Source organism: Podarcis muralis, chromosome 6 (assembly GCF_964188315.1).
Source record: "Podarcis muralis chromosome 6, rPodMur119.hap1.1, whole genome shotgun sequence".
Lineage (NCBI taxonomy): Eukaryota > Metazoa > Chordata > Lepidosauria > Squamata > Lacertidae > Podarcis > Podarcis muralis.
The window spans coordinates 26,106,073-26,130,035 of record NC_135660.1 but is presented as its reverse complement, the minus strand read 5'-3'; the positions used below and the strand labels follow the sequence as shown (position 1 = coordinate 26,130,035).

The window sequence follows — 23,963 nt, the reverse complement described above, 5'->3', positions numbered from 1 at the left end:
TCGGCTCTCCTCGTTTTGCTTGCCAGTCTTGCAAAGGGGGTGGGATCCGCTCTCTGTGAAATACTAAGAGGCTGCCGATTTGCACCCAGTGTCTCCTCCCAACTTTCTGGGAGGAGCGAACTTGCAGCTGGCAGCCAGAAAAGATGCCCGCCAGCGAGTTAAGAGACACGAAGAGCCCCTTCGCACCGTCTTGCCCGCTTCTCTGTGTTTCCCCTTCTTGGGGGCGGAATCCGCTGGAGTTTCGCAGGCTGGAAAGACAATCGGGGGAAGTTGTGTAGAGAGCCGCCCTTGCTCTGCACGGCATGGGAAGGGGAGGAAAGGAGCGGATCGTGAAGGACGACAGCCAGAAGGACAATAGCCGGATGGAAAACAACAGCCAGAGATAAAACACAGCCAAGCTCGGGGCAGCACGGACGAAGCAAGGAAGGGCCGCCCCTGCGCCCTCTGCTGGCTCGATTTCTCCCCTTGCCTCTCGTCCAGTTTAATCCATTTCCCGACGCATCTTTCAAAGCGGTCGCCAGGCGTCTAAAATTAGGACACCGGGGATTTGGGGCCCGCTTGAAGGCCCCTTCTTCCCAGGGTGGGCTGTGGGCAGTTGCTCAGTGATGAGGGAAGCGACCTCTCTTGCTTGCTCAAGGGCACGTCGATGTTGTCAGGGCTGATGGCCAAGAGGCTATTGCCTGAGCGCCTGCAGAAATTAATCCCTTCTGCACCCCCACCCCCAAGTATTTGCGTGTACTTCAACCACAGACCATGACAGTTATGGGAAGTTATTGCACATTTTTTCGGTGGTTTCCTGGAAGGATCTCAGTGGTTAACCCCTGAGAATTTAAGAAAGACCTGCTGCATCTGGCCAAAGGCTCAAATAGTCCAGCCTCTTGATCTGGCAGTGGCCAGCCAAACGCCTAGGGGAAGCCCACAAACAGGACACAACAACTCCTCAGAAACTGACTTAAAAAAGAAGAAGTACAAAGAGCCAGATTCCTTTTTATGTGTCTTTATAATTTAATTTTTCACACATACATATAAAGGCTAACACATTTTTTCCTTTCCTTTTCTTTTTGAAATTCAGTCAAAAAGACAACAGCACCATCTACTTCTGTGTGAGGTACAATCTGCAACCAATTGTTGCAGTATTGAGTGCTCCAGCCATATAGCTTTGCCTTCTGTCAGGATAATTCTTTCACCCCCCCCCCCCCGCCCCAATACAGGCACTTGGCATTTTCTGACTACGGAGAATAGTGCTTTTTTAAAAAAGAAATCAAATTGGGGGCGGCGGTTCTCTTCGGGTATCTTTTCCCCCTCTCGTGATTTTTTCTATATCTGTAAAGCCTTTCTTCTCCTTTCGTAGCCCCTCTTTAGCTATATAGGCACCATAAAATAGCAAGAGTTTGCTTTTGGGAGGAGCTATTTGCTACCCCTAAAACATTGGACCACTTAATAATTTCTTACATATATTCTGATTGATATTCAACAACAGTCATAACATAAGGTCAATGATTTTGTTGGGTCTGTTCCAAATGTGACTTGGTTAAATAGCATCCTCTGATTGGTAAATCCATCTTTCCTTCACACCCCCATTTCCCTCAGCAACTCATGTTGGCAGCACTATATGTTATGATTGCTGAGTGAATGCTTTGGTGTTTTCTACAGCAAATATGCAAGTTGTGGGAGCAAGGCATGCGTTTAAGTTCCAGGCACTGGTTCGTGGGTGCTGCATCTAAATTTCCAGATGCAGGTTCATGAGTCCCAATGTTGGACTGGAGATTGTAGAAGCAATACATAAAATTTTTGCATTTGCACTGGGAGCACTGAACAACAGGGAAAACCCCAGGCACTTGGGAGGTATGGCATCAGCTCCTTAGTTACTAGGGAAGGGATGGAAACCGTCCAGATCTTGTGGATTCACAACTCCCAAGAGCACCAGTCAGCATGACCAATGGTCAGGGATGATGGGAGTTGCAGTCCAGTATTCTTGGCTCAAAACAAAACAAAAGTTTAGCAGTATAATAGCCCTACATACAAAGAACAGGTACGAATCCCTGCCTTAATTAATAGCCACAAGTTACAGATACTGCCCCTTTCTCCACACAAAATGCAGTTTACTCTCTGAGCACTGGCACATACACAAAGAAGGATCTTGCACCAAAAGTATACACTTTTTATATATCAAAACCTAAAAAAATAAAATCAGTATATATTTCAAGAATTGAGCAGCCTCTAATAAATGGAACTATTCCAACATAGGTGTGAAAGCTGCAATCACAATACAAAAATAAGTAGTTTTAATGTGTGTGTGTGTGTGGTGGTGGGGGAATCCTTCAAAGCAGGCTTGACAATGATAGCGAGGCAAGACTAGAAGTGACATGAGGATGAGGGCTTTCTCAGAAGTATTTATAATCCAGAAATCTGCTCTGCTACCAGACCCCAGCTCGCTGCTGCCGATTTTGTCCAGAGTGTTCGAAAAACATGAAATCCTACAAAGGAGGGGGAGGGGAGGGGACAGAGACCAAACAAAACAGACAGCAGTTAGGCAACTGCAAACCAATATTTAGACACTTTTCTACTTATTCCATTTTACAGAAGTTTTTGAAAACCAATGCCATTTTCATGAGGAAAGTCATTAGAAGGAATGGTTACTAATCAAGATAGACCTTTATTACCTCCAGGATCAAAGAGATCCCAAATACTAGCCACTGGGGAATATAAGTGAGAGACAATGCTATTGCACTCATGTGCTGCTTATGGGCTTCACATAGGTGAGAACATAAACCTGGACAAGTTAGACCTTTGGTCTGATCCAATTGGGCTCTTTTTATGTTCATCTTTTTATGTTCATCTTATGTTCCTGCTTCCATGTTTGTAAAAATTGGCACTGTGTCATTAAGCTGAAATTTAGGTTGCTTCCAGACAACCTGTCTGTTTGGCATTCATCCTGATCTGTTCACAGGGAGAAATTTTTTTTTTTTGAGGGGGGCAGGTTTGTTGTGCAATAACTCCAAATCTACTTTAATTGCACAACCCAAATCTGCAAGTATGTGACTGAATCCCACCTGAAAAACGCAACGACCTGGAAGTGACCTGAGTAGATTGAACAATCTGGTGGTTTCCATCACCTTAAATATTTAATTTGATTTAGCATGGCTTTCCTTCCTCCATCTACCTCCTGGATGCATGCCACTCAGTGCTGCAGCAATGAAAGCAACAACTTGCGCCAAAGCTAAAATTGCCAATAATCATTCCAAGAAGTGCCAGCAAATCTCTGCAGCTCTTTAATTAACATAAGGCACTTGGGAAGTTTACATGACTGTCCTTATCAGCCAAAAGGAACCAGAAAGTCCTACAGGACTTAAAGTGCCCTGTAAGGAGCATACATATGTATATAAAGTCCATTAAATTAGACTCCAAAATTCCCAATGGCACAACATTTGAGACTATCAGACTCACTATGAGGAAGCAAGCCCCAATCATGACGGCTTTCATTTTAACATCGAGGTCTTGTGGGAACTGGATTCCAAAGTTGTCTGCATCTGTAAAGGCCTCCCTCACAAAGCCAGTCCACTGCTTGGAAATTCTTCCAACGTTGTTTTTCTCATCTTTTGACTTGACCTAGTTGTTGTTTTTAAAAAAGAGATCATTATAATTGGAAATTTAAGACATTTTAAATCTTCACATTTGCAAAGTATTTAAAAGGCATGAGGCTAATGTCAACATTTTATATAACTTGTTGAATGGAGACAGAGTGTGCAGCCTCCCAGTGTTTTTGTTTTTTTGGTCTCCCGGCCAATGGTGGAGGCCAGACCCCACTTCTCTACAGCCTCAGGGTAAAAAATACAAAAAACAAGTTAACACTACAGGTGGCTGCTTCTCCATGAACTGGCAACACCAGATTACAGATTACCAGAAGATTTCTCCCAATGCTAAACAACAAGTAGACACGATGGCTTGTGCCATGATGCAGGCCCCTGGCCAACGTGATAAAATTTCACAGGACATGGTCCTATTGTTAACTTGCCTCAAAGTTAATATCTTCACAGCAGCTGCATACTATGCAGGGCCCGACGACTCTCAGTATTTCTTCTTGGGCTTCATTTTGGATAGCAAATTTAGGTAGACAGGGATCCCAGAGCTGTTTAATATAACCAACCGGTGTGCCTGGTGGGGCATGAACTTCCAGCTAAAAAAAACAAGGAACAGAGCTGAGTCAGAAGGACAACTTCAGTTTTTTTAAGCCAAGTCGCAAAATCTGTGAAAAAGACATGTTAAAGCAAAACAACTGCACTGGCTACCAATTAATGTCTGGGCTCCGTTCAAAGAGCCGGTTTTAACTTACAAAGGCTTATGTTGCTCAGGAACCCCAGTACCTCAAGGAACCCCTCTCCCCATAAAAACCACCCCAAACCCTGCAGCCTTCATTAGAGGCCCTTCTCTCTGGTGAGAGCCAGTGTGATGCAGTGGTTAAGAGCGGTAGTCTCGTAATCTGGGGAACCGGGTTCGCATCTCCGCTCCTCCACATGCAGCTGCTGGGTGACCTTGGGCTAGTCACACTTCTCTGAAGTCTCTCAGCCCCACTCACCTCACAGAGTGTTTGTTGTGGGGGAGGAAGGGAAAGGAGAATGTTAGCCACTTTGAGACTCCTGAAGGGGAGTGAAAGGCGGGATATCAAATCCAAACTCTTCTTCTTCTTCTTCTTCTTCTTCATCCAAGGGTGACTATAAGAGCATGGCCTTTTTCAGTAGTGTCTCCTCCCTCCCACCCCCAAACCCTGCCATATGTGGAATCCTCTCCCCAGGACAATATGTCTGGCCCCATAGTTTCCTGGTGGCAGGCAAAGACATTTTTTATTAACCCAAGTTTTTAGTGGTTAAGTTAGCCTCAAAGGTACATGACTTTTTAAATTTTCTGGGTTTTAAGTTATTTCATCTGTTCATTTTATATTTGTTGAGTTACTTCCACACGTTGTTGTTTTTTGTACAAAGCAACCAACAAATGCAACTAATAATAAGGGTGAGAACTTAAGAAAGCACTTCCTTCCCACAGTGCATCACTAGCTACCAACTCTGAAGACATTAAAAGAGGATTGGACAAATTCATGGAGGAGAAGGGCTATCAGCGGCTACTAGTGGAAATGGCTGTCAGACGCCCTTTGCCTCTGAATTCCAGTTGCTGGGGATTTCAAATGTTGCACTCAGGTCTTGGATTTGGGGCTTCCCATGGTCTTCTGGCTGGCCACTGTGAGAGCAGGAGGGGGTACTGGCCTGAACCAGCAGGGATCTTCTTCTCACCTGAGGAAATTAGAGCTGGACAGGAAGCCAGTGTAAGAATTTAAGGAGGGGCATCTCACACGGTCAGAGAAATGAGAAAGCACCCCAAGTAAATATCCACATCTTGGTGGTTTTAAACTGAGACAAGCCAAAGGACTCAAGGAGCAAGAAGCCATTTACCTCTTGCAAACAGCAAGGACAGCAACAACTGGAGCACCTGAGAGGTCGCCTGAGCTCAATGACTTCCTGACCCACGTTGTCAAGGATTTTCATTGTAAATGGCCGGGATGTTCCACAGCAGTTCAGCGTACAGCAGTCATTTTCCTCGGCAGCAAAGTACACCCTTTGCCCCATTGCATTTTTTATTTCATATTTGTTGGCCGTTTCAAAGCCTGTGAGTACTGAAAGAGAAGGAAGAGAAGTCCAGTTCTTTTGATCCGAATGCATTCCCCACTGAGCTACGGCCCCCTTCCCAATTCCAGCGATGTTGTGGGGCAAGAAAAACCTGAAGAACTTCATGACGTCACAACATTAGGCAAGTTCTACCAAGAATTACAAAGGGGAGATACCAGTTCTACTGGATGCAAAGCAGCCCCGTGTGATGACAGCTGCATGTCACCACTTTGGCCCTCAAGAAGATCCTGTGATTTTCCCACCCCTGAAGACACAAAAGCTCAGTTTACAAGACTAATTCAGATTCAGTGAATGCGGTACTGGGAAGAGGGAGCAGAGGTGCACCCACTGGCCCTGGCTAAACAGTATGGTCAGCCAGACCTGTGTAAACAGCTTCTCTAAGTGCAGCAGGATGCCACCTGGGCACTCCCCACTGCTCAATCTCCTATGTGGTAACTTCCTCATTCTTGTAATGCCTGAGGAGATCTTAAAACAATGAAATTTTTGTCCATTTGAACAAATCAAGTGTGAAACGTGTATTGGTGTGGACTTAAGTCTTAACAGAAAGGGACTGACATGAAAGCAATAGTTATTCTCACCCCCAACCCTCAAAAACCACACTGTTGGCTATTTCTGTGTAGTATAAGCCAGGGATGGGGAACTTAGGGCTCTGCAGATGTTGCTGGACTGCAAGTCCCACAACTTACTGACGTTTCCGAGCACAATTCAAAGTGTTGGTGCTGACCTTTAAAGCCCTAAATGGTCTCGGTCCTGTATGCCTGAAGGAGCGTCTCCACCCCCATCATCCAGCCCGGACACTGAGGTCCGGCGCTGAGGGCCTTCTGGTGGTTCCCTCACTGTGAGAAGTGAGGTTACAGGGAACAAGGCAGAGGGCCTTCTCGGTAGTGGCACCTGTCCTGTGGAACGCCCTCTCAGCAGATGTCGAGGCAATAAACAACTATTTTACTTTTAAAAGACAACTGAAGGCAGCCCTGTTTAGGGAAGTTTTTAATGCCTGATGCTGTATTGCTTTTAATATTCGGTTGGAAGCCGCCTAGAGTGGCTGGGGAAACCCAGCCAGATGGGCGGCGTATAAATAATAAATTATTATTGTTGTTGTTGTTGTTGTTGTTGTTACTACTACTACTGGTCATGCTGGGTCTGGTGGGAATTGGAATCCAACAACATCTTGCAGGAAGGGCACAGGTTAGCCACCCCTGCAGTAAACTGTTCCCTGTCAGAACGATACCTTAATACATATAACCACCAAAGCAATCAGGGATTCTTTAGCTGTGATTCCTGCATTAGATTAGATGACCCTTGGGATCCCTTTTAACTTTACAATCCTAATTGGCTATAAATCACATTCTCTTTTATATACATGTATGTTTGGTTAATTACAAATTGAATTTCAGAAGTCACATGCTTTTAAAAACAGGTGTTTCTCCAGCAACACCATAAAATAAAGTCCAACCATCCAATCCTCACCCTGTAGTAAACACTGAACATCAACTTCAGTTGAGGCATAATTATCTGAAATATCTTTCAATGCACAAACAATATTAAGTAGCATAAGATACGTACCTTCCAGGAGCTCAATCTGCTGATGAACTAATATCTGATCAATCTATGACAGGGATTAAAAAAACCAACATGTTAAAACTGGCAAATAATAATAAAATTACACAAGTATTTATCTTGCAACCTGTTTACATTATTCACAAAACCCGAGGGACTGCTCTTTTAGGTATTCCTTGCATTTCAAAACACATAAATTTAGAAGCCTCTTTAATGAAGAAAAGCAAAAACCAATCAATATAATTTGCTTCCTGGTAAATGTGCCAAAATTTGTATCTGGAAAGTAACTATAGTTGCTTATAGTTATAGAGCAAATATAATGCTGCTAAGAAATTTCACAAATCAGCAAATGGAATTCATAAGCCCCTTCATGTGGTCAGGTAACCCTCCATATGGTGAAAAGTCTCTAAATCAGGGCTGGTGGCCCTTGTATTTTTGGGGACTTAATATCTGAACAACTGATTTTTGTGGGGTTTTGTTGTTGTTTGTTTGGAAAGGGCTTCCTTCACCTGTGGAGGGGCTTTTCTGAATCTGTGGGAGTTGCTCGAGCATGCTCCATGCGTGTGCAATGGAGGAAAATGCATATGGGCAAGGAGTGAGGGACAGAGGGAGAGATACACCTGGGAAGAGAAGAACGGGGTACATGTGCAAGCGAGAGTGTGGGGAGTTTTGCACATGTGTGTGTGGTCTGTGTAAGAGAGAAATGTGGTGTGTACGTGAGGGGGAGAGATGTACACGTGGCTGCACACATGTGAAGTACGTGTGCCTTTTGAGTCTCAAGTTTCATTTTCGCACCCTGATGATTCGGGTGACGGGCAACGGCAGTGGCAAATACCACCACCACCTGTTAGAAAAAAGCTTCCCCTTTGTACCGCTTCGAATATATATTTCAACATTTAGGAGCAATTTCAATGGTTATTAAATGGATCCTGAATGCTTTCGCATTGCCCTATATATGATTGGATCTATGGGAAACCGTGTAGCGTCACTGAAGTATTACTCGTTTGCTTTCCTGAAGAAGTTGAACATAAAGAGAAGTACCTGGCTTAAATATTCCAATCCAGGAGGGCAATTGGGAATTGAAGGTGGTGCTGGCATCCACATAGCACCAGGAGGTCCATTGGGCTGGCCTGGAACTGGAGGAGCTCCATAAGCTTGCTGAACAGGCTGGAATCCGTAGGGTGGCTGTCCAGGAGCACCTTTGGAAGGGGAAAGCAAAATGACAAATTTTACCTTTTGTATTATAAAAAACTTTTTAAAAAACCAAACCCCTACACTAACAGATTTGGTGCAGTTACAGATAGGTAGCCGTGTTGGTCTGCCATAGTCAAAACAAAAAAATTCCTTCCAGTAGCACCTTAAAGACCAACTAAGTTAGTTCTTGGTATGAGCTTTCGTGTGCATGCACACTTCTTCAGTGTATCTGAAGAAGTGTGCATGCACACGAAAGCTCATACCAAGAACTAACTTAGTTGGTCTTTAAGATTTGGTGCAATAATTTACATAATTTACATTTAATTTCAACTATGGCATTTTTTCAACGAAAACGTACGGTGTGAATATAAGAAACAAGTAAAGAAAATACTCTCCCTCTGCAGCACTACACAGAAATTAGAAAATGTGTGCATGGGATTGCACCATTGGCAAGGCAAGGCATTTTTTTCCCCTGGCAAGAGCCACATGTTGGGGCATACTGGACTCTCACATTTCTGTGAGTAGGTGTCTACTCAGAAGCAAGACTCAGAAGCAGTCTGAAAGCAGATAGTCCTGCAATGCTCTGGTCCCGCCATTTGTTGTTGAAGGCACATTTGTGGTATCTTATATTTTTAGAACAGCTCTTTTGCACAGAACGGCATTCACACAAGCCAGATGTACTTTATTGCATGGACAGATGGAGTCCCCCAAACCCTGGGCGGCCTCCGTGTGGAATAACGACTGAAGACAACGCACTATGGGATTAAAAATTGGTCACAACTTTATTATGTTTCAGATGTAGGTAGACCTTGGCTCAGACATTGGGTGTTTATCCCTCCTAGTCCCCCGCCGGGGATCTGGGGAACATCAGGGTTATCTAGAGTGTGCGGGGGGGGGGGGGGATGGGCTGGTTCTGGAGAACATATGTTCAAGCAGAAAGAGCCCTCCCCCGTTATGCCCCCGTCACAGGGGAGAGCAATGACAACCTCTAGGCATATGGCCAAAGCCTTCCCTCAAAGCAACCCCTTTAACGGGGAACCCTGGGATCGCCACCACAAAGAGAAGGGGGCGTGGGTCACCGCTACACGCCCACCCCCATTTAGGGAAGATAGACTAAAGGATTCTGCCAAAGGCCTGATACCGCCAAAGTTGTGATGATTTGCTACGGGAAAGGCAAACCTGCCAATGCAGGATAATTCCTTTCCGGCCCTTCAACAGCGACCTTAACGTAGCAGCGCCCCGCGTACCTGTGGAGAAAAGGTTAACCTGCAAAAGAAGTCTTAACTGAGGGTGGGTAGGGTGGGAGAAGCTCTGGAGCCAACTGACGATTCCCAGGTAAGATCCTCCCCCTATTGTGTGGGCAGGGTGGTCCCACCCCCTACCTGGCCTGATCACCTTGGCAACGCCTCCCCTGGCGGGATTGGGCAATTGGCTGAGGTAGGCGGAGACCTCCAGGTATCCCACCTGGGGAAGGTGAAGCCAAGCCTGTGCTAATGGTGCCGCATAGGGTCCAGGGGGCTGCGTGTGACCACACAAAGGGCGCTCCCCATTTAATGTGGGGAATGCGGCAGCTAGACTGGTGACTGGGAGCAGCTACTAAGACCATATAACCGGTCTTGAAAGACCTACACTGGCTCCCAGTACATTTCCAAGCACAATTCAAAGTGTTGGTGCTGACCTTTAAGCCCTAAACGGCCTCGGTACAGTATACCTGAAAGAGCGTCTCCACCCCCATCATTCTGCACGGACACTGAGGTCCAGTGCCAAGGGCCTTCTGGCAGTTCCCTCACTGTGAGAAGCTAAGTTACAGGGAACCAGGCAGAGGGCCTTCTCGGTAGTGGCGCCCACCCTGTGGAACGCCCTCCCACCAGATGTCAAAGAGAAAAACAACTACCAGACTTTTAGAAGACATCTGAATGCAGCCCTGTTTAGGGAAGCTTTTAATGTTTAATAGGTTATTGTATTTTAATATTCTGTTGGAAGCCTCCCAGAGTGGCTGGGGAAACCCAGCCAGATGGGCGGGAGTATAAATAATACAAAATAATAATAATAATAATAATAATAATAATAATAATTGAAAATTTAAATACAATTGGCCCTTGCTGGTACTGGAGGTGGGACGGAAAATAAAAGAGAGGAAAGGAAGCAGCAGCCTTTCATGCAAGTTACTCCAAATCAGGGGTCAGCAAACTTTTTCAGGAGGGGCCAGTCCACGGTCCCTCAGACCTTGTGGGGGGCCGGACTACATATTTTTTTTTGGGGGGGGGGGGAGAACGAATTCCTATGCCCCACAAATAACCCAGAGATGCATTTTAAATAAAAGGACACATTCTACACATGTAAAAACACGCTGATTCCCAGACTGTCCATGGGCCAGATTGAGAAGGCGATTGGGCTGGATCTGGCCCCCAGGCCTTAGTTTGCCTGCCCAGGCTCCAAATCCTTGCTGAGCTTGGAGTGATACAGCTTTTTAAGAAGCAACCAAGCCCTGCACTTTTCTGCAAATCCGGTCTATAAAAAGAAACTTGTATTTCATACACACACAGAGGGAGGGAGGGAGGGTAAACAGATACCTTCCTGCATGCTCCCAATGTATCTCAGGTTTCAGGAACATATGCTGGGCAGGAAGGTGTTAATAGAAGGGAAGGGACAGCAATACAGGCAGCAAATACATCCCACAAAGGGCCTCCTACTAGTGTGGATGGGAAACACCAAGGCATATTTATTATTACAATATTAATGTACCACTAAATACTAAAAGTACATCAACATGGTTTACAACATTTAAAAGATAAGAACCATATAATAAAAGTGCAAAACAGGGGGATAAAAATAAATTATTATTTTTTAAAAAAACAGTTTTCTTTTATTTAAATTGGTTTTTTTTTATTTAAATTGGATTGTTTTGATTTAAATTGGATTTTTTTAAAAAATAACATCATTTTGGAGGAAAAATCTTTCTAAAGATAGTTTTCTATTTAGGTTACATTACAGTCCAAAGGCTATTCATCAGGAAATAAGGATTTGTTTTAAGTTTTTCATGTGTGCTAAAACTCAAGTCTGTTGTTTTTTTAAAGATTTAACCACATCAGTTAACAAACATGGATACATATGCTATAATGTTATTGCTTTAGTTAAATAAATTGTTTACATTGTTATTAAGGAAATGACTATTTTTCTTCTTCCAATAAAGTACAGCAGAAAAGTTGTCCAAATATAAACAGTTAACTTATTAAACCTCACAACAATTTAATAATTATCTGTCTATGTATTGCTAATAGTATAACCAAATCAATAATTTTTGATATAATTGTAAAAACTGCTTTGAAAATTTATTATTCCAAAAATGAAACCTTCATCTGGTTGTAAATATTAAGATTATACCAGCAAGAATGGGTCTTTCTGTAAAAATAATAATGATTTAAATCAAGTCTTACTGACTAGAGATTTAAATCGATTTGATTTAAATCAAATCAAATCCACCCTGGCACAAAACCTTTCTTAAAGTTTATAATGAAAATCAATCTAAAAGCCAAAAGTGCCTCGACTATGGACTTTGTGCAAGCAAAACATGCAATTGATGGCTGAACTACGGCCCTTACAACCCTGCCTGATCAGCAGTCTTTGCCCCATCCCACGCCCAACATACCCCGCCCCACCAGCATCATCCTTCGGTTTGCAGAAGGTGACCTTTCTGCAACTGCAATCAGGGAAGCAATTGTGCCCTGCCTTCCCTGCATGGCTTCTCAAGTTCAAATGATCTAACGGATGCGTAAGCTGGATGCACGCATGTTCCAAGGGATAAACACATCCCTTTCATTGTTTTAATTTAAAGGCCTGCATCAGAAGGGACCATCATTCACATTAACGTCATCTTGCATTACGCACTGTGCCAGCGGAATTAATGGGATTCGGAAGAGCTATGTTAGAGGCAAAAGAGTACCTCTCCCACTGCTGCTATTGCTGTTCTTACTTAAATGGCACTGCTGCACAGGGCCTGAACTCTGCAACTTAGCCATGTGAACCCACCTGAAATATTCTGATGGAGGGCAGTATGTAAATCAAATCACACAAACAAACAAATAAGAAATATGTTCAGACAGCATTGAATGGATTATTGAAAGCATTGAAAGCAGCTTTAGATTTATTAAATTAGGTTAGCCAACATAAAGTCCATGTAGTTGAGGGGAAGGAGGAGGAGGAGGAGGAGGAGGAGAAGGAGAAGGAGAAGGAGAAGGAGAAGGAGAAGGAGAAGGAGAAGGAGAAGGAGAAGGAGAAGAAGAAGAAGAAGAAGAAGAAGAAGAAGAAGAAGAAGAAGAAGAAGAAATTAGTCTGAAGATAAATTAAAAAATAGCCAGCCATGGTGTATGGACAGACTGAAAGACTTCAGGTGATAAGATTACAACTCTATATGCCCAAGAACTGATTTTCTTATATGCTTCTGATTTTCCACTCCCTCTGTACAGTATTGGCAGAATATCTGAGAAGCCATGAGGTTCTACCATTCATTTGCGTTCTCCTTTGTGGGCATTTTTGTAAGCAAGAAATGGACACAGGCTACAGCACTGAAAGAGCTGTCCTTTAATTCAACCATAATTTCAAAATTAAAAAGAAAAGTCTCTTTTCTGACAATATAGAACATCTAGAACAATCAGCAACACCCCACCCCACTTGCTTTGATGAGACTGATGTTAAAGAACTACAGAACCATACAGATGGTGTCCTATATTAATAAGTGTAATTTGTATTTTCAGCTTCAGTCACCAAAATGTCTTGCGGTTACCCCAGAGAGGTAAATTCAATGGGAATAGTTATCAAGTGTGTCCACAGATTTTAGGATTAGCTTGAACACAAGGAAGCTAATGATCTACTACTAGAGCCTGCACAGAGCATTTGCAGGGCACATGCAGACTGGGAAAATAGATGAACAATCTCTTTCCTTTTTTTTAAAAAAGCACCTGCTGTTGCTTTGTATGCATGGCAAACACAAACCAACATACCCCTCACCAGTTTCCATTCAAAAGCATAATGAGCCCATAATTTAGATTCATTTCAATACAGGAACATTTTGCTTCTGAGAGGAGGCTTCTTACAAATACAGGACTTTGGGCAGAATATATTTTCTGCTGGTGGAGAAATGCTTTCTGTTTCATTTTATGCATACGTAGTAACACTGTATGGAGACCCAGAATAGGTCCACCAAAAGAAATCCTGAACTGAGACCAAAATATGAAGCTGAACAGAATATGGACCTTTCTTCAAATGGTCTACATTTCTATGGTCAAGCTTTGCTTCTCCCTTACATCTGCAGATGAGGCAGTGGTTGTGCTGGATCGTTGTTCTGCCTCAGTAATGACTTGCCGAGAGGTAAAAGTAAAAAGGTAAAGGACCCTGGATGGTTAAGTCCAGTCAAAGGCGACTATGGAGTTGAGACGCTAATCTCGCTTTCAGGTCGAGGGAGCCGGCGTTTGTCCACAGACAGCTTTCCACATCATGTGGCTAGCATGACTAAACTGCTTCTGGCACAACGGGACAACAGGACGGAAGCCAAAATGCATGGAAACGCTGTTTACCTTCCCGCCGCAGTGGTACCTATTTATCCACTTGCACTTTGATGTGCTTTTGAACTGCTAGGTTGGCAGGAGCTGGGACAGAGCAACGGGAGCTCACCCCATCATGGGGATTTGAACCGCCAACCTTCTGATCGGCGAGGCTCATGAGGCACTGTTAGTGGGTGGTTCCCTTAACCAAATGGATGGAAGGTGGCCTGCTCTTGATAGGGTTATACTCTCTCTGAAAGAACAGGTCCATAGCTTGCAGGTACTTCTGGGTCCATTGCTGTCGCCTGACACTCAGGTGGCCTTGATGTTGCAGAGTGCTTCCCATCAGCTTTGGCCCTTATCTGGACAGGGATAGCCTAACACCTGCTGTCTATATTGTAGTCACCTCCAGGTTAGATTTCTGCAATACATTATACAAGGGGCTGCCTCTGAAGATGGTTCAGAAACTTCAGCTGGTGCAGCATTCAATAGCCAGTTGCTCTATGGGGCAATACGGTTTGAGCACATAACACCAACCCTGGCCTGACTGGCAAAGAGTTTCTGGGCCCAATTCAAGGTGCTAGGTTTGACCTACAAAGTCAGGTCAGGACTGCAGTATTTCAAAGATCGCCACTTCCCATATCTTCTTCTTCTTTGGTGATCACTCGTAGCCGAGTAAGATTGTCTTCCATAAACACGGTTTTAACAATGAGTCCGTAAGTGTCTGTGGAGACCAATTCTGGATCCACACGTCCTTCCACAGTGGGGACATTGGTTTCTGGGTGGGAGTTGATCATGGTGTGGATTTGCCAAGCGTGCCTTCCTCTTAGCATGTTTCTCCCTTGCATGCTGACCTGGACCCTATGATCAACATCTGAGGTGCCCCCCTCCACAAGAGGTCTGGAGGGTAGAAACACAGGTAAGGGCCTTTTGTGTGGTGTCTTTCCATTTGTGGAGTGCTTGCCTGGGAGGCTTGCCTCACACCTTTGTGATATATCTTTAGGAGCACAGCAAAAACATTCCTCTTCTCCTAGGCCTTTGGCTTATTAAACAAATCTATGGCCTTTTAAACTGGAGGGTATTGTTTTTGCCTGTTATGTCATGTACTTTTGATTCTGAACTGCCCTGTGGTCCTCATATGAAGGGTAGTATAGAAATTTATTCATTAGAATAAATATATAGATGCTTTTTTAATGTACAGAATTTACATACAGCGCATCAGTGCAAGTGATGTTGGGAAGTGTCACAACAATGTAAAATACAAGTTTATGTGCATAATAACTGCTTACCTGGAAAGCCAGCAGGATATTGGCCAGGCCCTGGGGCATACTGACCAGGCCCAGGGGGGTACTGAGGGTATCCATAAGGTGGCTGTGTTCCAGGATACCCAGGAGCAGAACCAGGGTACCCGGGAGCTGGTGGGACAGGTGCAGATTTATCTGTTGGAAGAATGGAAAGACATTTCAAAGCCTCACTTCCTGAACACTCGCAAATATATATATCATTCACATTTATGCAGAGAGCAGAAAACATAAAGGCAAAATATGGCATTATACTACTTGAGTTTCACTCCTTATTTATGGATCAATCCTGTCTGCAAGATCTTCCAGGATTTAGTGGGGTTAGGATTCAGAGGAACTCTGGCTGAGATGGGAGGTTCCTGGCACCATCAGGCTAAGATGGCTTAACTGCTTTATCTGCAGTTCAGCCAGATATGCCAATCTTTCTCCCCCATCCTGGATCTTAAACCCATGTAAGCCCTGATAAAAGGGTGTTCTGGGAGTGTGGTGGAGAGCAAGACCAAAGCGGGGGTGGGGGAGAGATTTAGGCCAGATCCCAAGTCCATTCAGCTTGACCACATGACCTGGAAACCTGGCAAAAGCTTTTTCAAAGGCTTGTTTCCCCCTTGCCAGGCTTAGACCAACTCAACCAGCAGTTGCCCTGCTCCTGAATGAAGTTTGGATCTGGTGAACTTTAGGCCAGCTTAATTTATGCCAGGCTTGCTCTATGCCAGGTTCTAGTGTATGGGATTGGTCCCTTAATTCAGCTTTAGGTAAAGGGTCCAGTCGTGGCCGACTCTGGGGTTGCAGCGCTCATCTCGCTTTATTGGCCGAGGGAGCTGGCGTACAGCTTCCGGGTCATGTGGCCAGCATGACTAAGCCGCTTCTGGTGAACCAGAGCAGCGCACGGAAACACCGTTTACCTTCCCACCGGAGCGGTACCTATTTATCTGCTTGCACTTTGACGTGCTTTCGAACTGCTAGGTTGGCAGGAGCAGGGACCGAGCAACGGGAGCTCACCCCGTTGCGGGGATTCGAACCGCCGACCTTCTGATCGGCAAGTCCTAGGCTCTGTGATTTAACCCACAGCGCCACCCGCGTCCCACTAATTCAGCTTTACTTTTAGGTTATTTTCTATTTAAAAGACAAAACAAAACGGGCAGTCACAGATCATTTTACAAAAGGGTGGTACATGGATTGCAATAGCAGCCAACGTATTGGGGTGCAGTCACCCTCCTGATGTTGCTGCATTGTGCTGGGTGGTAAAAACGGCATCAATGCATCAAGCCAATGTACCCGCCAGTTAAGTGGCAATATTCCTACACCAACATTTCCATGAACCCAATGAATACAACCTTACTCTCTTGATAAGAATTCTCGAGTGGAGAGTTTACCAGATTCCCTATTCTGAGATTTATCTCTTGAAAAGTATAGCACTTGCAGAATGCGACCAGAATATCTACTTGTATAAAATATGTGCAAACAGATTGGGCTAGGGAAGGCCCCTGTCTGAAATCATGGAGATCTGTCAGCAGTCAATGCTTTAGGTAGACCAATGGTCTAAATTGGTATAAGGCAGCTTCCTAGGTGCCTTATATAATTTCCAAAAGTAACACCCTTTGAAGTGCTATTTTCACTTACTAGGGATGGTGTTTTTTTCTCCTGCCAGAGGTTATGTGCTTTTGGCACAGGGGCGGGGAACCTGTAACTCCCATAATCCCTGAGCATTGGCCTCCAGAGTCCAAAAGCAGCTGGAGAGTCATAGGTTCCACACCCTTTAACTGCTGAAATGCATGGAGAAGAAAACTAAATAGGCAAAACTTCTACCACCACAGCGATACAGTGAGGGGAACAGTCCACCTTCTGAATTTCTGGCTGTCTTTCAGTTTCTACAGCCATGGAACTCTGGCAGGAAATATCTTTAAAAGCTTGGAATCCTGCATACACCTTATTGTTGTTCAACAAGAACTAACATAATTTCAACACAATCCTAAAATGTATTTGGAATTTACCTTTTCTTTTGTGGGTCTATAGGGCTATCCTGAATGTTTGTTTAATGGGCTGCTACTCTCCTTCCCCACTTTCCACATATATTTTATGTTGCAAGATTCACTTTCTACATCATTTGGGGAAGGCAACCCAGTTTAGGAAAAATACTAAAGCAAAACAACAATATCTGACTAAAGCAAATATTTGAACAATAAAGCAAAAAGAAAATAAAAAAAAACATTCAATTGATTTTTGCGGCATTTTTCTAGAACATTTGATGAAAACCTTGGTAATGTTCATTCCAAATTATTTAAACTCCCAATGGAATAGTTAACCCATGTTTGAAGAGTTGAGTATACAATGTCTGAGTGGACTTTGTTTTCTGCTTCCTGCAGCCACCAGCACACACCCACAATCTGCAACCCTTTGCAGCAAATGTTGAGGGCTCATGGAGATGAAAGTGAAGTCTAGTTGTACTTCTACCTCACAAGAACATACCAGCCACAAGATTCCTGTTTCTGCAGGTACCCTACTTCACCACCTCTGGTGTCCAACAAGAGCAGCCAAAACAGGCACACAGTAGGCAAATAGACAAACAACGCTTTATAGATGGTCCGTGTCAAAAATGAACATTCGCAGAATTAAAGCAGAAAAAGATATTACTCACCCTGGGGTTCCATGAATCTTTGTATACTCGTTTCTGAAAAAACAAAATAGGATGGTTGTTGTTTTCAAATAAAAAGCAACATTGCCATATCCTTCTCCCTCTCTCCTAATTTTGTCTTATTCACTTTGGCATTACCAAACTTACAAAACCCAGCACCTCCCCATTCATGATTGGAGCCTGGCTCCTTAGCAAATATATTATTATAAATGTACTGTGTTTGCCCCAATGTGTCCACTTGTAAGAACAGTCACAGTAACCACTTCGTTTTTTGCCTGAACTAAAAGGCTCAAAATGATTTCACCAGTCCTGGTAGGAAGATGGTTTGACCTCACTGATTAAGAATATCAGAATAGGCCTGCTGGATCAGACCAGTGGCCCATCTAGTCCAGTATCCTGTTCTCACAGTGGCCCATAAGATGGTTGAGGAAGCTCAAACGCAGGGCCTGAGGGCAATCTGGTTGCTCTTTTCTGTATTACAAAATGCTTTCGAGCAGCGAAGACAAAACTACATATCATGTTCAAAATGTAGCTATGCCATAGATTTATATGAAGGCAATACAGTGGTACCTCAGGTTAAGTACTTAATTCATTCCAGAGGGCTGTTCTTAACCTGAAACTGTTCTTAACCTGAAGCACCACTTTAGCTAATGGGGCCTCCTGCTGCCGCCATGCCGCCGGAGCACGATTTCTGTTCTCATCCTGAAGCAAAGTTCTTAACCTGAAGCACTATTTCTGGGTTAGTGGAGTTTGTAACCTGAAGCGTATGTAACCTGAGGTACCACTGTACCATATTTATATCAAGGCATTACACTTTTTGAAAATGAAATGGTTTTTTTCTAACAATTCCTGGCATGGAATATGCCTTTTACATCATTACTGCACATCAAGTCGACATGTCCATTCAGCTATTTATCATGGTCGCTTTTCTGGCTACTCACAACCTAGCAAACATAGGCTTCCCCTTAGGACTTTTGTCTTGGAGCTGGGGAGGATGGAGGCACCAGGGACTGCCCCCCTTGGAACTGGAGGCAGAAAGAAAAGTGGTACTTCTTCCTCTACACACTCTTTGAATATATGAAGGGGCTGCTGTCAAAAACCTTTCTGGAAGCAGTGAAAGAATGGGTTGGCTCCAAAGTTTCTGTGGATAGAGCTCTACTCATTGGGAACTGCTACTGGAGAACAGGGAAGGGATTCCAGTCCTTTTCTTGGATGGCAGTTCTTCTGCAAATGGAAGGGCTAGACTGGATCCAATCAAATATTTACTAAGCCTTCGGACCGCGATACCACTCTTCTCCTCATAGGAACCGACGCAGACCCTGAAATCCTATTCTGAGACCTACAGATGTAGGGACCTCAGTAGCTTATTAAACTTAAATATGTTGATCAGCCCTAGAACTTCATATGCTGTCCACTATTTGACTTCAACCTTTTTTTAAAAAAAAACACAAATCCATTTTAACCCTCCAAGAAATCACCACAGGAATCTTTATATTTTCTTTATTTTAAAGCACAGGCGCTTTAAAATAAACTCAGCCACTTCATCATTCTGGACCCCACCAGTTTCAATATCCCAACTCCCCCAGGTCTTTCCAGTACATGGCATCAAAAATGTTGCAAAAGGGTTGAAGGTTCAAATGCATGAATTCAAATGAAAACCAAATACTTCTGTACAAGTAAGAGCAGATTCAGATGTCAAAGGGGAAAGATGAAAATCAATGACAGCAAAAAAGCTCCTCCCTCTGGAGGAGAGAAACAGAGAGAACTTGGACCCCAGGAAGTAATATACAATATTAGTTCTATTGAATATTTGCACTGATTTTTTTACCCTGCAACCCAATGTGTGCCTACACAGAAGCGAGTCCCATCTTGTTGAATGGGTTTTACTCATTGTATCGGTTGATATAGGTTTACAACCAAACACAAATCTACCAGGTCATTTTTCTCTTAATCAAAAGCTGCAGTGCAACAGCTGCCTATGAGCACACACAAACTTTTATTTACTTTGGAAGGCCCTTTTGCCATCCAGAGATTACCATCAATCTTCCTGCTTTTGTGTTTGTTCAAGGCCAAGTTCTATATTGGCAAACTTTCCATCAAGATCTACTGTGGTTTCATGAAAACCGACTTTCAAGTGAATTTCATGGTATGGAAGTTTTTCCTCTTAGCCCACGAAGAAATTTCCTGTTTTATAGCCTGCATGGAACTCCCAAATCCACAACTGGGTCAATAGATGGAGGCAGGGTCAGTGACAGGCAAACCTTACTGGTTGCAAGAAAGATCGTAGGCAGGTGAAGGCTTGCTTGAAGGCAGACTGAGATGGGTGAGGGGCAGTGCCCCCATTTGCCCTAATGGACCAGCTTCCACTGCCCAACACACCTGCCAGCTTTTCCTGCTCCATAGCCAGAATGGCAGGCAGGCATGCTTGTATGCTGTGGCTGGAAGACACACATCCAAGCACCAGTGCTCCATCCCGTCACTCAACCTGATGCTTTTGCAGGGCTGTGTTGACGGTCACTGATGGAAGGTGCTAGCAGCACCCAAGACAATGTGGTCCCCAAGGCAGAGAGCCTGGCCAGGGGAGGAGGTATTTGAGAATGCTGAGGACTAACAAGTTTCAGCAAAGTATCCTGCAATGAGGTGTCACCTACTCACAGAAACAGGCTGAAAAGAAAAAGCCACAAATTTGTAAACCCCCCCAAACCGCAACAGCTTCCTCATTCAACAAAATCCTGAAACAAATCCTAACAGTAAAAATAAGCTCCATGGATTCCAGTGGGAAAGGGTTAAGAATGTGCTTGGCATTCCTACTGGTTTCCCTAGGACTTGAAATGTGCTTGCATTTACTTGGGTCCTGCCCAGACACTGTGGGAAACTGCTGGCAGGATTGCAGTTACCCAATGTCCATCGGGAGATCTAAATGATGCAATATTAATTAGTACTGAATCGTCTTGTAAACCCAGGACTCGATCAGTTCTTGTTTGTTACCATATTCTTCATTTCTTTGTTACTATGATGAACTCATTTTTTTTTATTCGTTGGCTGCCTTGTGCGCTCTGATTTTTAGCACAATCCCAAGTAAATTTATTATAATGATCTTTTAAAACGTTGGAAAACACACAAGTAAGTCTGCTATCCTGAGCCTGCTCTTACTGAGTAAGTACCACGGAAGTTAATGGGACTTTGCAATCTGATATCCAAAAGAGTTTGTTTTTTTCCTGGCAGGGCTGGGCAGAGGCACCAAAGGGGGTTTGGACTACAGACTTTGTTTTGAGCTTTCTTGAAAAAAGAAGTTCCCACTTGCACATGGATGCCTAAAACTGACTTCCAACTTTTCTCCAGGCTACAAGACACTGGGCATTTATTGATCATGCAATCTAAGATTATATATCAGTGAAGGAGGGGCGGGATCTGCCTAATTTGTTCTGCTTTGCTCTAGAAAACCAAAGCAGAACAAAAGTGTGACTAACATGATCTAGATTACTTGAAGTTTAGAAATTGTGTCACCTTTTTCTTTGTACAATGTAGGAAATACTTTCTGCTAGTTTTCCTTCCTTTTACTTAAATGACAGAAAGCATTTCCTACATTGTACAATGAACCAAGGAACACTGATGCAAGATAAAGGTCAAAGGGTGAAAGGGAGTACTTTTCTAGTTCTTTTTTGAACTCTTCAGCCTTCCCCACGTTTTCCTGGCATCAATTACGTCAGTGCTACTAAGGCAACTCTCATCTAGACTGCATTTAGGGAGGGAGGAGATTTCAAACACAGCAACAAGGCTGACCACATCAGCCTGATTCTATGAACACAAGCTATCATGTTGCTGATTTTGCTGTAGGGCTGTTGCAACTACAAAATCTGCAATATTCACCAACTAGAAAAACCCCACAACTGTGGTAATAGTAGTAGTAATTTATTATTTGTACCCCGCCCATCTGGCTGGATTTCCCCAGCCACTCTTGGAGGCTTCCAACAAAGATTAAAAATACATTAAAATGTCACACATTAAAAACTTCCCTGAACAGGGCTGCCTTCAGAGGTCTTCTAAATGTCAGGTAGTTGTTTATCTCTTTGACATCTGCTGGGAGGGCGTACCACAGGGTGGGCGCCACTACCGAGAAGGCCCTGTGCCTGGTTCCCTGTAGCTTAGCTTCTCGCAGTGAGGGAACCACCAGAAGGCCCTCGGCGCTGGACCTCAGTGTCTGGGCAGAAATCAGCAAGTAGGTGACTTAGATCCTAAGGTTAGTTAACTTTGCAAGTCCATAGCAGACAAGTTTCCTACTTTCCCAACTTCCCTGTGCCCTCGTGAACCGCTCAAAGTATAGGAGAACCCTCCTGCACAAGACAGGGCTAATAAGCAGAGAATGTGCACTGATGTAGTGGTATAGAAAAATTATGAATACTGTCCAATTTGGAAGGCATCTCACAACCTCTTGTGGCTTGTCAAGATTTTCCACCCCGACTTCTTCATGTTCAGCGCAATGTCTGAAAGATATTTGTTCCTATCTGCATACAGGTGTCAAAGCTTCTCCAAAAAGCCCCCATGCAGGTTAGGAGTGGGATTGGTGTGCACCACATGTGTCGCCACCCCCCACCATTGGGGTGAACAGGTCAAGGGCAGAGCAGGATCGTACTCACTGCCCACCCCCTCCTGATCTTGGCAATTTCAACAGAAGTTCTGAAAGCGGTTTCAATGCATTTGAAGGCGTAGAGCAGGGATGAGGAACCTGTAGCACTCCAGCTGTTGATGGACTGCAACTCCCATTAGCCCCAACCAGCATGACCAATGGTGAGGGATAACACAAAGGTGGTGCTTAGACTCCAGACTTAGGTTCAAATCCACACAGCCACGAAGCTCCCTGGGTTACCTTGGGCCAATCACTGCTTCTCAGCCTAACCTACCTTGGAAGGTTGTTTTCTTTCTTTCTTTTAGCCAGAACTCAGTTCCGGCACCTCTCAGGTGGGCGCCATTGCCATTTTAAGAGAGCAAAGGAGGCATTCATACTGAGTACCGACACCTCTTTTTCTAGAAAAATAGCACTGGTTGTTGTGATGATAAAATGGAGGGTGAACCATTTACATTTTGAACTACTGACAGGGCCATGAGATCTTTGGAAGAAAGGTGAAGGAATCAATACAGCTGCAGTTCAGAGGGTCACAGGTCACAGGTGGAGACTTGCAAAGGCAGCCAAAATGAAAGATGGCAGCGGGAAGGGGAGTGTTACGTACAATCACAGCATTGTAGTGTTGGAAGGGATCCCGCGAGTCATCTAGTCCAACTCCTTGTCCAATATGAGGCTCGAACCCTCGACCCTGAAATTAAGATCCTCACAGCGGTGCTATCAGGGCAGAACGCGCCGCGCACGGTCAAAAACAGCACTACCTAGCCGCACAGGAACAAACATCTTTACCGAGGGAAGGGAAGAAATACACATCCCTGTCGAACGAGAGGAGCATTTGAAGCAAGAAGAAACAAGGACGACAGAAAGAGGACCATTAAGACCAGAGCTCCAAAACGACCTCCGCCAAGAACACGGAGAGCAAGCCCGTCGGAAACGAAAGCGAAACCACAGTGGGAGCTACCCAGCTCTCGTCTCCCCGCAGTTTCCCCCTAGAACAATTCCCCAGGTTTAGCCGCAGCCGCACACCTGTGGGGCTGGCCGCCCACGAGTCAACAGCACCCGAGGATGGGTCTTTTCTTAAGCGGCCGTAATTCTCTCTGCCTGCCCCGCGCTCCTGTCTTTATTCAGCCCCGCGTCTCTAACGCAGGAAGCGCCTGACTTACCTGGATTAGCAGCCTCGCGTGCCGGACGCGTCCCTTCGCAGCTGATCGCCTCGCGCTGTTGTCTAACAAATCGTCTCCCAGCCGCTCTGGACTGGCAGGGCGGACCTGGGGGTGGGGATAAAAGCGAGAGCGGGGCTCCGGGAAGGGGCGGGGGTCGGCCGGGAGCGGCGACGTCAACAGCGGCGAGAGCAAAGCGAGCAGCCCCTGGCGAGGAGGAAGTGGAACCGCAAGCCCGGCCGACGCCCACAAGTGGGGGAAATTGTACCTGGGAGCGCCT

The 23,963-nt window shown here is 44.5% G+C and overlaps 1 protein-coding gene across 1 annotated transcript; it reads right to left on the bottom strand.

The window, feature by feature from the left end:
* Positions 1 to 981: 981 nt before the first annotated feature.
* On the bottom strand, positions 982 to 23,963 carry LOC114597852 (phospholipid scramblase 2-like). Its single transcript, XM_028731230.2, has 9 exons — positions 23,687 to 23,963; positions 17,906 to 17,938; positions 15,259 to 15,408; positions 8,277 to 8,434; positions 7,242 to 7,284; positions 5,445 to 5,665; positions 4,016 to 4,177; positions 3,448 to 3,609; positions 982 to 2,477 (listed from the first exon to the last, which is right to left on the bottom strand). The coding sequence occupies exons 2-9, from the start codon at positions 17,916 to 17,918 to the stop codon at positions 2,418 to 2,420; spliced, it is 969 nt and encodes a 322-aa protein (XP_028587063.2). The 5' UTR covers positions 17,919 to 17,938; positions 23,687 to 23,963; the 3' UTR covers positions 982 to 2,417.